The sequence below is a fragment of the Saimiri boliviensis genome, chromosome 4, assembly GCF_048565385.1.
Source record: "Saimiri boliviensis isolate mSaiBol1 chromosome 4, mSaiBol1.pri, whole genome shotgun sequence".
Lineage (NCBI taxonomy): Eukaryota > Metazoa > Chordata > Mammalia > Primates > Cebidae > Saimiri > Saimiri boliviensis.
The window spans coordinates 12,771,100-12,785,649 of NC_133452.1; the positions used below are offsets into that span (position 1 = coordinate 12,771,100).

The 14,550-nt window shown below is 47.3% G+C and overlaps 2 protein-coding genes across 11 annotated transcripts in view; one reads left to right on the plus strand and one right to left on the minus strand.

Annotated features, from left to right (window-relative positions):
- ZDHHC14 (zDHHC palmitoyltransferase 14) overlaps nucleotides 1–5,219 on the minus strand; it is a 307,986-nt gene extending 302,767 nt beyond the window's left edge. For 9 of the 10 annotated variants that reach the window (XR_012517145.1, XM_074397212.1, XM_074397210.1 and 6 more), the window contains exon 1: nucleotides 4,157–5,189. Coding sequence is in view for 9 of the 10 variants with exons in the window: in XM_074397212.1 (XP_074253313.1) it covers nucleotides 4,157–4,401 (245 nt within the window). In the remaining variant the exon portion in view is untranslated. Of the gene's footprint in view, nucleotides 1–4,156 lie in introns of all 10 variants that reach the window. The other variant, XM_074397213.1, reaches the window with a different exon arrangement.
- A 412-nt stretch (nucleotides 5,220–5,631) lies between these two features.
- LOC141584234 (uncharacterized) lies at nucleotides 5,632–12,855 on the plus strand. Its single transcript, XM_074397216.1, is given in 6 exon segments — nucleotides 5,632–5,916; nucleotides 5,918–6,091; nucleotides 6,093–6,147; nucleotides 6,150–6,329; nucleotides 6,332–6,385; nucleotides 6,388–12,855. Coding segments are annotated over 6 exon segments (855 nt in total). The 5' UTR covers nucleotides 5,632–5,733; the 3' UTR covers nucleotides 6,597–12,855.
- Nucleotides 12,856–14,550: the final 1,695 nt, after the last annotated feature.

The window sequence follows — 14,550 nt, forward strand, 5'->3', positions numbered from 1 at the left end:
ACACGTTCCCTTCTTCAAAATGCTCTCAGAAAAGGTGACCAGAGTCTTTGGGGGGGGCTACTTCTAAGGTTTACTCTAATAACATGTACCATTTATTGAGTACTTGCTATGTACCAGACACTGGTACACAGTATATCATATACTGTACTGTACTATACTGTATACTGTGCAGAACATACTTTGACCATTTAATCTTCCCATCACTTAAATGTAGATTATTATTAATCTCAGTTTGCAGATTAGGAAACTAAAGCTTAAAAAAGACAAACCATTCACCCAGATTTATAGTGACAGTAACAATCTTAGGGTCTGTCCTTCCAAAATCCATGCCTTTAACCGTGAAGCAGGAGCAGCACAGTCAGCCGTAAAGAGCACTGGCTTTGCAGCCAGAAGCCTTCCCACAGATCAGCTGCGCAACGGGAGGTGACTATTTAACCTCACCAAGTCTCTGTCACTTCATCTTTGATGTGGGAATAATTCATTTCTACCCTGCCTTTCTCCAGGGGTTGAAGACTGTGTCAACGCCCGTTGCTGAGTTCCAGTAAGTTCATTTCTCTTGGACAAACTTTGTTGTCCATCTGTTCAAGGTCAGGAATGAGAGCTGGGATGAGAGAAGAACTGCAGATGAGGGAAGACTCAAACTAAATGACTAAGTTATTCATTTTTCTTGTCACACATTTTATTTGCTTTTGTGTAACTGGGAAAACACAATTCTAGTGTTTGACAATGAATTTTACTAACATTAAAAGCTATCTAGACATGAGAGCCAGGTACGGTGACTCACGCCTATCATCTCAGCACTCTGGGAGGCCAAGGCAGGAGGATCACTTGAGCTCAGGAGTTTGAGACCAGCCTGAGCAACACAGTGACACCACCACGTCTCTACAAAAAATACAAAACTTGGACAGACAAGGTAGTGCACGCCTGCCAGTTACTAAGGAGGGTGAGATGGGAGGATTGAGGCTACAGTGAGCTGTGATTGTACCACTGCACGACAGCCTGGACAACAGAGTGAGATTCTGTCCCTAATAAAAAGCTATCTAGACATGATGGCCAGATGCAGTGGCTCACACCTATAACCCCAGCACTTTGGGAAGCCAAGGCAGGAGGATCACTTAAGTCTAGGAGTTCAAGACCAGCCTGAGCAACACGGTGAGACCCTATGTCTCTATAAAAAAAAATAAAAAGCTTGGCTGGGTGTGGTGGTAGACACCTGCAGTTCCAATTACCAGGGAGGCTGAGACGGTAAGATCACTTGAGCCCAGGAGGTCGAGGATACAGCAAGCCGTGACTGTGCCCCTGCACTCCAGCCTGGGCAACAGAGTGAGACTCTGTTTCCAACAAAAAGTTATCTAGACATGATGGCCAGGTGTGGTGGCTCACACCTATAATCCCGGCACTTCGAGAGGCCAAGGCAAGAGGATCACTTGAAGCCAGAAGTTCAAGACCAGCCTGGGAACATAAGCAGACTCCATCTCTATAAAAAATAATATATAAATTTTTTTAAAAAGCCATCTAGACATGAAATTAAACAATCAAAATAGGGGACCACATGGTATGTGTTCAATAAGTAACTAGAGGAAGGCAGGGGAAAGGCAGGCCAGGGGCAGGCAGTACTGGCATTTCCTCTGGATCTTGCTGAGGGATTGGCCTGTTGGTATTTTGTTCCTCTGTATGGGGTTAACTGGTTCTTTGGTCTCTAGCAAATTAATTCGGTCAATTTGGTTATTTAATTTATGAATAAAGAACTTGAAAGCAATGTAGTAACAAATATTCTCAGCTAAACCATAATATTCTATAGCTTGAACAGCCTCTGATTTTTCTGAACAGAGGCATCAGGATGGGCCTCTTGGTTTCTTGAAGTGTCAAACTGCCTAGTTGAAGCAACACCCATGGAGACCAAACACACACATATACACGCATACACTCCCACAGAGCTGACATAAAAGAGATGCTGCAAATAGTAGCTAATAAAATCCCAGTGCACACGTTTATTCCTACAGTCATCAGTTAACACAACACTGACGCAGAGAAAGATCCCTAACAACCTGCCAGTTGAGGACTTTTGGGAACTCTTAGAAAAAACACATGCCGAGATCAAGAAATGAAAATGAATTTATGATGGTTTGGTTAGAAGCTATGTTTGAATGTAGAAATAAAAGATGTTAAGTAATAACTCGGGGAATCCCTAACCATACAGTGGGGATTTACGTATATACAGAATATGAAATATTCATCATCCTCCATGAAGCACACTTGTGGCTGAAGCTCTACAACAGAATCACAAAATTAACCCATTTTCTCCACAGGTAAAATCACTAAAAAGAGCAAAAGTGCCAATTTGGATCTGTTCGAGATATTTTTTTCAACATTAGGAACACAGTTAATACTCTGCAACTAGAGGACCACCTGTAACGAATCCACCATTAGAGAGACGGCATTTCTGTGAAACCACATGGCATCATCGTTCCAGTGCCAGTGTTGATCCTAACAGATAACATAAACTCATGGGGAACCCCTGTGCCCCTTCTTCCAGTTTCCAGGGTCTGGAAGGATAAGAGGCTGCTCTCAATGAGGGCCCATGGGAGCAACAGCAGCCTGAGTAGAGTGTGTCACTGCCACTCTCAACGCCTGTTCACATGCTTTCCCTCCCATCCACAGGTCCCTCCACTGAATCTACCTACTAGTGTCAAACAGACACAAAGCCTAAACATCAAGAAGGCACCCAGGAACTGCACACACCATTAGAAATGGAGGAAAGGAGTTGTGTGAGAGAAGGACTGGGAAGGGGGGAATTTGCCTAAATCTGAGATCTTTCTCATTGCCTGTTCTCAGAGCACAGGGTTCAGACACAAAACATTTCTCCTGAGAGTCAGAGGGCTTTGAGTGACAAGTATTACATTGTCAAGAGATCATTTATTTCCCGTTGAGACAGCATTTGGAAGGGCAAAAGCCAGGCACAAAATTAGAGCCAATTAATACTAATCAGAAACAAAAGTAAATAAATTAAAAAGGTTTTAATTAAGCCTACCCAACAGGAGGAGGTGGAGACTGAAGGAGTATCATGCCCAATAATAACCAGGATATAGGAAGCCCAGAGAATAACTCCCTATAAATATATTGCTTTTTTTTAAATTCTGGGAGGAAAAAGTAACTCCACATTTCATTGAGCATAGGATACCACGACTTACATAAGGAGTTGCATTCGATGCTGGACTCAAAAAAAGCAACTGAAATTGATTTGGAATGTGGTTTAACTTCTTTATCTAATCACTGTTAATAAATAAGAAGACCTTTCATTAGTTGGCAGGAGGACAGTTGCTACTAGCCAGTTTGATTTTCCTGAAAACGGTAAAGACTTGCATGTACTTTTTTTTCCCCCCAGATATAATCCCTAAAGACCAGGCTGTTTCTGGAATCAGAAGTTGTCACGCAGTGTCATACACTTCCTTAACAGACCTAAGGTCGCCTTTCGCATGCTCCCAAATTGTTTTGAACACTTTTTATTGCGATCTTTTTGAAAGTGAAGAGTTTAGAAACCTCATGGCAAATCAGAAGTTGTCATCAAGAGTAAACATGTAGGAGACCAGAGGATGAAATGATCTATCCAGGGCACAGTAGGTGGCCAACACTTCGAAACCTGAAATAACCAAGATTCCTCAATTATTCGCCGGAGTTGCATGGGAGATTTAGTCAACTGAGCTTAAGAAGATGCCCTATATCTTGTCAGCAGGCGAGGAAAAAGTCAGTTCTGTGTATCCCCAACTTAGAAATCTATCGCATCCCACCCCAGGCTACATCTGGGCTGATTTGCTGGGTCCCCAAACTCGGTAGAGAGAATGCCACAGATCAGGGACAGGCGGCCCCACCTGCTGGGTCCCACCCGCTGCCTGGAGCAGCAAGGCGGGGGTGGAGGGGGGCCTTCCAAGTGGCCCCCTTCCCTCACTGCTCCCAGGAGCCCGGCCCCAGAATGGCGGTCTCTTTGGGGCCCCCAAAACAATCAGATCTTTAAAAGAAAAAAGAGGGAGAGCGGGCTGGCATTATATAACAATTTACAGTAGATAAAGCTTCTAGAAAACGAAAGCAGCCTGGGGAGGGGCGGAGGGCAAGGGAGACGAGGGAGCGCGGCGTCGGGGGAGCGGTCGCCGCCACTTACTCGAAGGCGAAGAAGAGTCCGCTAGTGACCAGGATGAGGACGAGCGTCAGGTAGAAGACGCCTGTCTGCCGGGCCATCATGATCCTCCCGTTGCAGAAGAACTTGTTTCTTCCCGGGAACACCTCCCATTTCCTCCGGGCCGCGATTTTCTTCTTCTTGTGGGGCGACTCCATGGGGGAGGAGCTGTGGGTGCTGATCTGGCTGTACTCGCAGTCTTTCATGGGCCCGCCGCCGCCGGGAGGCATCCACGAGGGCAGCCGGCTGGGGGCGCACACCCCCAGGAGCCCCCCGGCCGCGCGGGCCCCGCCGAGCCACGACCGCCGCCGGCCGCCCGGCCGCCCCCCGAGCCGCGGCGCCGCGGCCCCTACACCGGCTCCCGGCTCGGCGACAACTTTGCCGAGGACACCCAGGTTAACCCTCCGGGGAGCCCAACTGTCATAGCAGAAGCCCCGCTCGGCGGGGACGGCGCTGGCCGGCAGCCCGCGGCAGCGCTCCTCCGTCGCGTCCAGCCCGTGTCCCGGGGAGCGGGGCTTAGCCCGGCCGGCCCCCGGGTCGCCGAGCGCCCGCCCCCTCGCGCGGCCGCCCGCTCGGCCCCGCAGCCCCCAGCTCCCCGGCAGCGCCTCGGTTCTGGCCCGCCGACTCCAGAGCGCTAAACCCCGAGGGGACACGAGGCGGCGGCCCCGGCGCCGGCTTCCTCGGGAGCCACTTCTGAACCGCGGCCAGGTTGGGTCCACTCCTTCCTCCGGCGGCGGATCCTCCCAGGAGAGAGCGCCGGCGACTGGGCGGCCGCGCGCGGCACCGGCAACCCCTCCCAGGGGTGGGGACAGCCACGCACGTTTTTCTGTCAGGAGCCGCTCGGCGAGAGCCCTGGCGCCGCTCGCACCGCGACCCGCTGTCGCTGCGCCCGGCAGCCGAGTCGAGTCCGCGGGCCCCGCGCGGGGATGCGCGGGCCGCGCGGCGAGGGCTCCCTGGCTCCCTCCTGCCCAGAGGGAGCAGCCCCGGCGCGAGGAGGACCGCGAGGACACCGCACAGACACTTGTTTGCAAGGCTCAGCCCCGGCGCGCGCGCCGCGCTCTGAGTGGATCCGCCTCCTCCAGGCTGGGTGGGCGGCGGCCCCGCGCCTCACCCGCGGCTCCTCCTCCTGCTCCTCCTCCGGCTCCTCCTCCTCCTCCTCCTCTCCAGCGAAGCCCGGGCACCGGCGCCGCGGGTTCCCCGCCCTGGTCTCCACCGGCGGGCGCCCTGGGCTGTGGGCCGGACCGGGCCTGGCGCGGCCCCGGGGGAAGGCGCAGGGGCTCCCAGTGGCATCGGCCGAGAAGGGATGGCCATGGTCAGGCGCGGCGCCGTGCGCTTTTGACCGACTTCAGTCTGTCTTGCGGCTCCTCTCGGGTTTATCCCCCGCAGCAGCTGCCGCCTCGGGACACGCTCATTCCCACGGCCACTGGCAAGCAGGTCCTGGCGACTTCCCGGGACCTGAGGAGCCGCGGCGCAGAGGTGACCCTCCCCGGCCTGCGCCCCCTTCCTCCTCCCCCGCTGGGCGCGCGGTGGAGTCGCCGGGAGACTCTGCTGATGCCCGGGGAATGGGGTGGGGGTGCCGGGTGCCAGGATGGGGAGAGGCGGCCCGAGGCCGGCCTGACTCCGGGACCAGGCTGCGGGCGAGGGTCTCGGGGCCCGGCTCGGCCGGCTTCCGGGCCGAGAAAGAAGGGCGGAGGAAGCGGTCAGGGTCCCCTCCGGCCCCAGCCTCCCTCCCGGAGTAGAAGCCTCTTGCAGGGTAGGTTCTGGGTTGCTGCCGCCCAGCCCTTTCGGTCTCCACTTCTCCGCACAGATGCTCACAACTGCTCGCTTTATTTCTCCCTCCATCCCCCCGTGGAGCCCTCTAAGCAGCGGAGGAATCGCGCGCTTCTCTTCTCCTGCTCGCGCTTTCCTCTTTCCCCGCCGGACAGTCCAGGAGGAGCTGCGGGCGCGGCCCTGGAACGGCCGGGGGTGACTGCTCGCTAGCGCCTCCCAGGCTTTGCCGCGGGTCCGAGCTCCCGCAGGGGTGGGCACAGCCCCGGGGCCGCGGAAAGCGGAGGCAGCTGGGCAGGGAAGCTCGGTTTTCCGAGCCCTGCTTTCCTTTCACACCCTACTGGGATGTGTAGTTCTTTCTCCCGCTGGCGGGCGCCTAGAGAAAGCAGGACTCGGGCCTTAGAAACTACAAGTCCCTGCATCCCCCGCGACAAGGGCGGGAGAGGCGTGGTGGCGAGAGATGGGAACCAACAAAGAGGGTTGTGGGGAACGGTGCCTTCTCTGTACTGGGCATTTTGCACGTTACACATGTTCTTCGTCTAATAGTCACCAGAACCATGCGAGACATTATTGTCTCCAGCTTAGAGAAAGCTTAACTCCTGGCCAAATATCACAAAGCTCCCAAGTGATAGAGATGGCATTGAACCCAGATCCCTAAGTATGTCCCTTACAAAGCGTGCCTCAGTGAGCAGTGTCGAAGGGAGATGAGATTGGCTTATCCAAGAAGGCCAGTTGGGAGGAGCTTCTTGTAGTAAGGAAAAGGTGGTGGGAATAGAAATTAAGAGTATGATCTTAAATTGCAAGGAGTTTTGAATAAAAATGAAATTTACAGGGGTCCATTCCAAAGCAGGTTAGGGTCTAGGGAGAATGGATCTTAAGCACACGGTCATAATTGGGTTTGAATTATTTTAAATAATGTATGAGAGCCAAGCATATTACAGGGACAATTAAGTAGTTTGTGGCTGCACTGGTTTTTTAAAACCAACTGGAAAGCTTCAGACATTTCAAGTGAAAGCTCTCATATGCTTTCCTGTCCTTTAGCTAATGAGATCAACGGGGTATTATTCTTACTCTATTTATTGTGAGCACCTTTTCTGTGGATGCCCAATTAATACAACAGATCCATTGATTTGATGGCATTAAAAAGATTCCCATTCTTGTTCTCAATTAAACCTAATTTTTCTGGCATGTGGTTAAGCTTTTTAAAAGTTCTTCATTATCTGTTAGAGATATGTACTAAAGTATCTGCCAGTGAAATAATATAAAGTCTGAAGTGTGCTTTAAGACACGCCAGCCCATTCACTCCCCTCCTTCCACCCTCCCAGCCCCAGACATGGGGGTGTAAATGAAACAATCAGAAACTGTTAAAAATAGTTGACCTTGGGTGATGTATACTTAATTATTTATTGCTGCAAACTACCACAAACTTAGTGGCCTTAAAACAAGACAGATTTTTCTCACAGTTTTTGTGGATCAGGTGTACAGGTACACTCAGTCCTCCACTTAAGAGTCTCACACCTGCCATCAGGGGGCTGCCCAGGCTGCATTCGCATTCGCTGGAGAACTGGCTTCCACTGTCTCTCCGGGCACAGGCAGAATTCCTTTCCTTGCAGCAGTAGGACCGAGGGCCCTGGCTTCTTGCTGGCTGGAGACTGGAGACTGTCCTCAGCTCCAAGAGGCAACCTGCAATTCCTGGAAGTTACCTGGACTTCATTGTCACTTGGGCTTTCCGAGCACAGCCACTTTTTGCATCGGGCCCACGAGCAGAGTTCCCAGAGTGAGCCTCCAGCAAGACAGAATTTTATATAACATAAAGCAATCCCACGGGGGCAACTTCAAATGGGCACATTCTGTTGACCAGAAAGCATGTTTTGCACACCCTCAAAGGGAGAGGAGTACACAGGGCCTGAACACTAGGGTGAGGGGCACCCTGGAGTGCATCCCCACAGTATACAAGAGGGTCCCTTATGCTGTTCTTACATACCACATCTGCTCATGTTTATGTTTGACATTTTTCATAATAAAAAGAAATGAATTAATTTTAAAATGTCACCTAAATTTTCCACAGCAAATAAGATATGCTGATATGATTTCTAAATAAGCTGATACAGTCATCTACAGTTGTCTTCCTGGGGATTACTTATTTCTTCCCCCTCCACCTTTGGCAGTTAATTCACTTGTATGGGTTACTCTCAACTAAGGGCATTCACTAGAACCTGGTGTGTGATAGCTATAGAATTCACCTCACCAACTACAGTTGATCTTGAACGATATGGGTTTGAACAGCATGGATGCCCTTAGACACGGATTTTTTTTCAACCAAATGCAGATGGAAAATACAGTGTCCCTGGGATGGGAAATGTGAGTACACAGAGGGCAAAGGCCGACTCTTCCTATATGCAGGTTCTGTGGCACCTGTTTAGGGACCTGAGTATGTGCAGATTCAGGTATACGCAGGTGATCTTGGAACCAATCTCCTGAGGATACTGAGTGATGACTGTAAAACCTACTGTATAAGGTATGGTAGAGTTCAGTATTTATTTTACAGTTATCTGTTTCAGAGCCTAGATTGTGCTAAGTACTGTTTTAGCAGCAGCGATATAAAAAGATCCAAGATAGAAGCTTATATTTGGGGACTGGGGAAGAGGTGGAGAGAATAAACAAACAAATAAATAACTAAATAATAAGACAATTTCAGAGAGCAATTACAAGAATGAAAAAACAAAGCAGGTTATGGGCTGGAGAGACGGGTCAGGCAGAGAGAGAATCGAATGATGAGAAACAGCAAATACCAAGGCAGAACAATCTGGAAAATTCTAGGGGTACAAAGAACACCAGTCTGGCTGGAGTGGAGCATGGGCCAAGGAGAGACAGAAGAAGAAAGAGGGCCAAGGAGGCATCTAGAATCGATTCTGCATGCACCAGAATCAATTCTGTATGCCGTGCTCTGTGCCCAACATTGGTTTAGGTGTTGAGGGGTCTGAAAGAAGAATCACCATCCTTGCCCTCCAGGAATGTATAGATTCCAAACTTTAATGCTAGAGGGATGTCAGCGTATCTAGAATTAGAGACCAAAATATTTATTTCGCATACAAGGACACTGTAGCCCAGAAAAGTCAAATGACCTGCTAAAAATTCCTTGAGAATGCCTCGCCAATAACACGCCAATAACAAATAATCCAAAAATGAGTCTGGAATTGAAAGAGTGTATGATCTACTTTTGTTAAATCGAGTTTAACCTAATGCTGCCTCCTTACATGTTTTAAGTTTGGCCCAAACGTTTCTCTGTACACTGTGAACTATAGGCTAAATGGAAATGTAAACAGAGTGTGATCTACTCTTCTGTCAATTACTGAGTTTTGGCTACTCAAATGTGGCCAGCTGTTCGAACCATGTTCAAATAAGACAAATGCTGAGCTGTAACCATCTGGCTGTTTCTGTACCTCATTTCCGCTTTCTATACGTCACTTTCCTTTTTCTGCCCATAAACTCTCTTATACCACATGGCTACCCTGTGGCTATCCTGGCTCAGGAGGCTGCCCAACTCCTGAATCATTCTTTGCTCAGTTAAACTATTTTAAATTGAATTCAGCTGAAGCTTTTCTTTTACCATGTTAAAGCTTTAGAAAACTGATAATGAATGTTTAGTGCCCATCATGTGCAGGGCAGTGTGATAAGAAGGTAAATGAGGCAGAGAAACGACAGTCAAGATTGGGAAACAAGATGGAGGCATGTGAGAAATTCAATAATACAAGAAAACAGTATTATAAAGATAATGATCTTTTCTCCAGTGTATTTTTGTGTTAGGCAATCTCCTGGTTCTCATTAAATCCAGAGGATAACCTGATGAGGCAGGGATTATTATCTTGATTTTGCAGAAGAGGAAACTGAAGATCAGAGAAGTTAGTTGATTTGCCCAGGGTTCTGCAGTTAAGTAAGAAACGGAGTCAGGATTCTATGCCGGGTATGGATGTCAGACCCAAGCTTTCCTATATTCCCCACACAATGGAAAGAGCAAACGGTCTGATGAACCAGGAACTGAGTAGAATAGAGAAAAATCATCTTGACTTCAGAGGGAAGAGAAATCTCAGGCCCAGACTGTAGCAAAGTGCAACTCTGAGCTTGACAGTTTAGACAGGAAAAACATAAAAGAGTTAGTCTCTCAGGGAAATGGGGATGGGTATAGAAAAGTAAATTATTGGGAAAGTATATGATGTTTCTAGCTGGAGTAGAACTGACAAGAATCCAAGCACAGTTAGTTTATTTGGGAGGGGATTGCAGAAAACACCAGCAGGAGAGTGAGGAAGTGAGACAGGAAGGAAAAAGAAATGAATAAAGCATGTGCTATTGAGCGTTACCATGGTGAGCCGCTGAAACTCAGACCCTCTAGGGCAGCGGACCCCAAACTTTTCAGCACCAAGGACCAGTTTTGTGGAAGACAATTTTTCCACGAACTGGAGGGTGAAGGTATGGGGACATGGTTTGGGAATGAATAAAGTGCGTTACATTGATTGTGTATTTTATTATTATTACACTGTGATATGTAAACAAAAACTATATAACTTACCATAATGTAGAATCAGTGAGAGCCCTGAGCTTGTTTTCCTGCAGTTAGATGGCCCCATGTGGGGGTGATGGGAGGCAGTGACAGATCATTAGGTATTAGATTCTCACAAGCAATCTAGATCCCTCACATGCACAGTTCACAAGAGGGTTTGCACTCCTGTGAGAATCTGATGCCGCCACTGATCTGATAGTAGACGGAGCTCAGGCAGGTGGATCTCAAGCAGTAATGCAAGCAATGGGGAGTAGCAGTAAATACAGAGGAAGCTTCGCTCACTTGCTCACTGCTCACTTCCTGCTGCACAGCCCACTTCCTATCAGCAGGTGGACGGGTACTGGTCCATGGCTCAGGGTTTGGGGATCCTTGCTCTAGGGAACTCTGGGGAAGTCTGAGTTGTGCAACCTGCCAGAGTTATCCCAACTAAGGGACAAGAAAGCTGAAGTTTATCCACCAATTCCCCATCTGTTATTAGTTGAGACCTCCTTCTGGGAGCATTACTCCACCTTCTTTACATTTAGCTACCGAAGCTGTCACTGTCATTAGCACTTACAGCAACAAGCTGGCCCTCCCTGGTTTGTTTGTAGCATCTTTGATTCTAGTGGGTCTCTCCCTGTCCTCATGACTCAGTGGATTCACTGATAATAGGGGTTATGTTATTTACAAAACTAGAGCATTGTTCTTGTCATCTGAGCAGCTCAAAGCATTCCACAAACCCATCTCATTAGTTCTCTGCACACTTTCAAGAAGCCAGGAGGAAGTATAGCGTTATCCACTGTGAAATGGCAAAACATTCAGATGCAGAATAGGACGTGATTTCTATGCCTTTCAAGGGCAAAAATGAGTGTGCAGTTCACGTGGTCAAGGTACATACAGGTCAGAGGGTCACAGTCCTAAGAGAACTCCGAAATCACCAGAAGGGATGTCATCAGAGAGCTTCCATACCAAACAAGATTCTTCAGAAAATCAGACACCTTCATTTCTTCCAATCCAGCTCACACTTAAGCATGTGCTCTGCACAGCTGGGAACATCCTGTGTTAGAACATGTAAGGTGCTTCAAATATAATAATAAACTCAGCACTATAAGAAAGTATTAGTTTAAAGCAGAAAAACTTTAATTCAAAATTTTCTTTCCCTCTTTTTTTTTTTTTTTTTTGAGACAATGTTTTGCTCTTGTTGCCTAGACTGGAGTGCAATGGCATGATCTCAGCTCACTGCAACCTCTGCCTCCTGGTTTCAAACAATTCTGCCTCAGCTTCCCAAGTAGGCAGGATCACAGGCATGCACCACCACACCTGAATAATTTTGTACTTTTAGCAGAGATGGGTTTCTCCGTGCTGGTCAGCCTGGTCTCGAACTCCCGACCTCAGGTGATCTGCCTGCCTCGGCCTCCCAATCTCATACTGGGATTACAGGCATGAGCCACCACGCCAGCCTCAAACTTTCTTACACTTGTTCCCTGAGTGACTTTTTCTTGCTTTTTAACACAAAAATACTACTTTTTAGTGTGTTTATAAAAATAATACCTGTTCATTGAAAAACAATTACACTACACAAAAATATGAAGAATGTAAAAGTTCAAATTCCCATCACTTTGGAATAACAATCGTTAATGATTTGTTGACCATCTCCATAATTCATTTTATGGATATATACACACATACACATATCCATATCATTTAACAAAAATGGAATCATATCATGCATGCTACTTTCATCCTGTGTGCATTTTTTTTTTAATTGTTGTATTTTTCTCTTAATTTCCCATCCTTACCCTTACCTCGGGTAACCAATGTTAATAACATGTTGTATAGCCTTCTCCAGGTCATATAATTATAGGGAAACCTATACACACACATGCATACAGCTCATATTACAGTTTCTCCAATTGTCTTAATAATGTCCTATATGGGCCGGGTGTGGTGGCTCACACCTGTAATCCTAACACTTTGGGAGGCTGAGGGATGGATCATGAGGTCGGGAGTTCAAGACCAGCCTGGCCAAGATGCTGAAACCCCGTCTCTACTGAAAATACAAAAATTAGCCGGGCATGGTGGCAGTCTCCTGTAATCCCAGCTACAGGGAGGCTGAGGCAGGGAACTGCTTGAACCCAGGAGGCAGAGGTTGCAGTAAGCCGAGATCATGTCACTGCACTCCAGCCTGAGCGACAAAGCAGGACTCTACCTCTAAATAAATAAATAAATAAATAATTTCTTAGCTCACTGCTCACCTCCTGCTGCCCAGCCCACTTCCTATCATCAGGTAAACAAGTACTAGTCCATGGCTCGGGACCAGTTAATTCAGTTAATTTTTCCCAATTCATGATCACACTTAGTTGTTAAATCTGTTATATCTCCTTTCACCCAGGACAGTCCTACCTCCTTTCTTTGAGCTTCTTGATCTTGACGTTTTGGAAGAGTGGAGGCCCCTATTTTGTAGAATGTCTCTCAATTGGGTTTGTCTGATGTTTCTTCACAATCAAATTCAGGAGAGGGCGTCCACCAGGTTTCAGCCGTCCCACTCTGAAGCCAAGACATTCCCTGAAGCCAAGACACCACATTAGGGCTGCATCGCTAAAACTACAAGATACCTGCTCCAGCCTGGCCTGCTCTTCCTCTGCCCCAGCTCCTCACACAGTGATGACAGCACTTTTGAAGAATGACGTCTATGCTGTTTCCAGCTGCTGGTGCTGCTGAAGTCTAGAGAGTGTGCCTCCAGCCCAGACCAAAATTGACCCAAAATACAGATACCTTTGAATTGAGAAGCAAAGTAGGATGCACTCCGTTTTAAAGAAGCAGAAATTATGCAAGGTTACAAAGTCCCCAAAACAATTTTGTTGATTACTTGTAAAATGTGCCACAGAACAGTAAACATGATGGTAAAATCAGAAGCTTACTTGAGCAATGAGAAACAATTTGACTGCTTCTAAGATCAAACCCAGCAGGGAAGATACCATAGGATGAGACTCTGAGTTCTACAAGTCTAGCTCCAAAGGCCAGAGCCCAGCACTGGTTCTCCTGACACCTACCTCTGGGCGGTCAGCAGTTATTTAGTCCTCAAAGGACGTGAGCAAAGCAAAGAAATGCTTCTCTTTACTGAAAATGTTGCTTAATCAGAAAAAAATCTAAAGTGAATTTCAAATGTTTCTTGTCTCCTCTGTAAAGAATGGATTTTGAGAAATGTTTATTGCAATTTCCAAACTAACGCTAATTAAAAGACCAATTCTTTTCACTTTTATTTATTTTCCAAATATATGGAAACCAGATCCAAGGACAAACTTTTCCAGGTATCCTTTGTGTGTGTGTGTGTGTGTGTGTGTGTGTGTGTGTGTGTGTGTGTGTCATCGAACTCCAGGGCTTGAGCCTCTCACCTCGGTGCACGCCACCACATCCAGCGAATTACTATTGTTTTTTGTAGAGATGGGGGTCTCACTATGTAGAAAGTAAAAAGTTCCTCTTCAAAGTTTCCCTTCTTGTTAAAGAATAATAATAATAAATGTTAGAAATAATAGTTTGTTTTAGAGACGATCTTCAAAGCCTTATTGCTTTTTGCTAATAATGCTTCACTAGGCCCTATCCTATGTAGCTGTTAAACATGCTCACAGGCACACAGTATATTCTATGTCCTTGTACTTTAACCAAGATATTTGTGCTGGACATGCTGGCAGGCACGTCCCAGCTCGCAGCCTATGCCCCTTCCTTATTTAGGAATGTTATTACTTTTCTATGTCCTTTCATAAGCAACTTCCTCTTTTCCTTTGTTCTCCATTGCCTTGACCTATTTAGAAAAGTTTTAATTTGTTAGCCAATAGATTCCAGTTTAAATTGTGAAGTCTGACTCCAACCAATGGAGATTGGACACAGCAGTAAGGAACAAATGCGTAAGGAATAAATACTCCTGCCTTTCCTTTGTTCATTGTACTCTCATAGCAATATTGCTGATGAGTAGGACCCTTTCTGAAGAAAGTAAAATTCCCTTACTGAGAAAACTTTTTGTCTAATGTTAGTTTTTCCTTGCAGTACCTAAGAATAAACAATTCTACCTTTAACA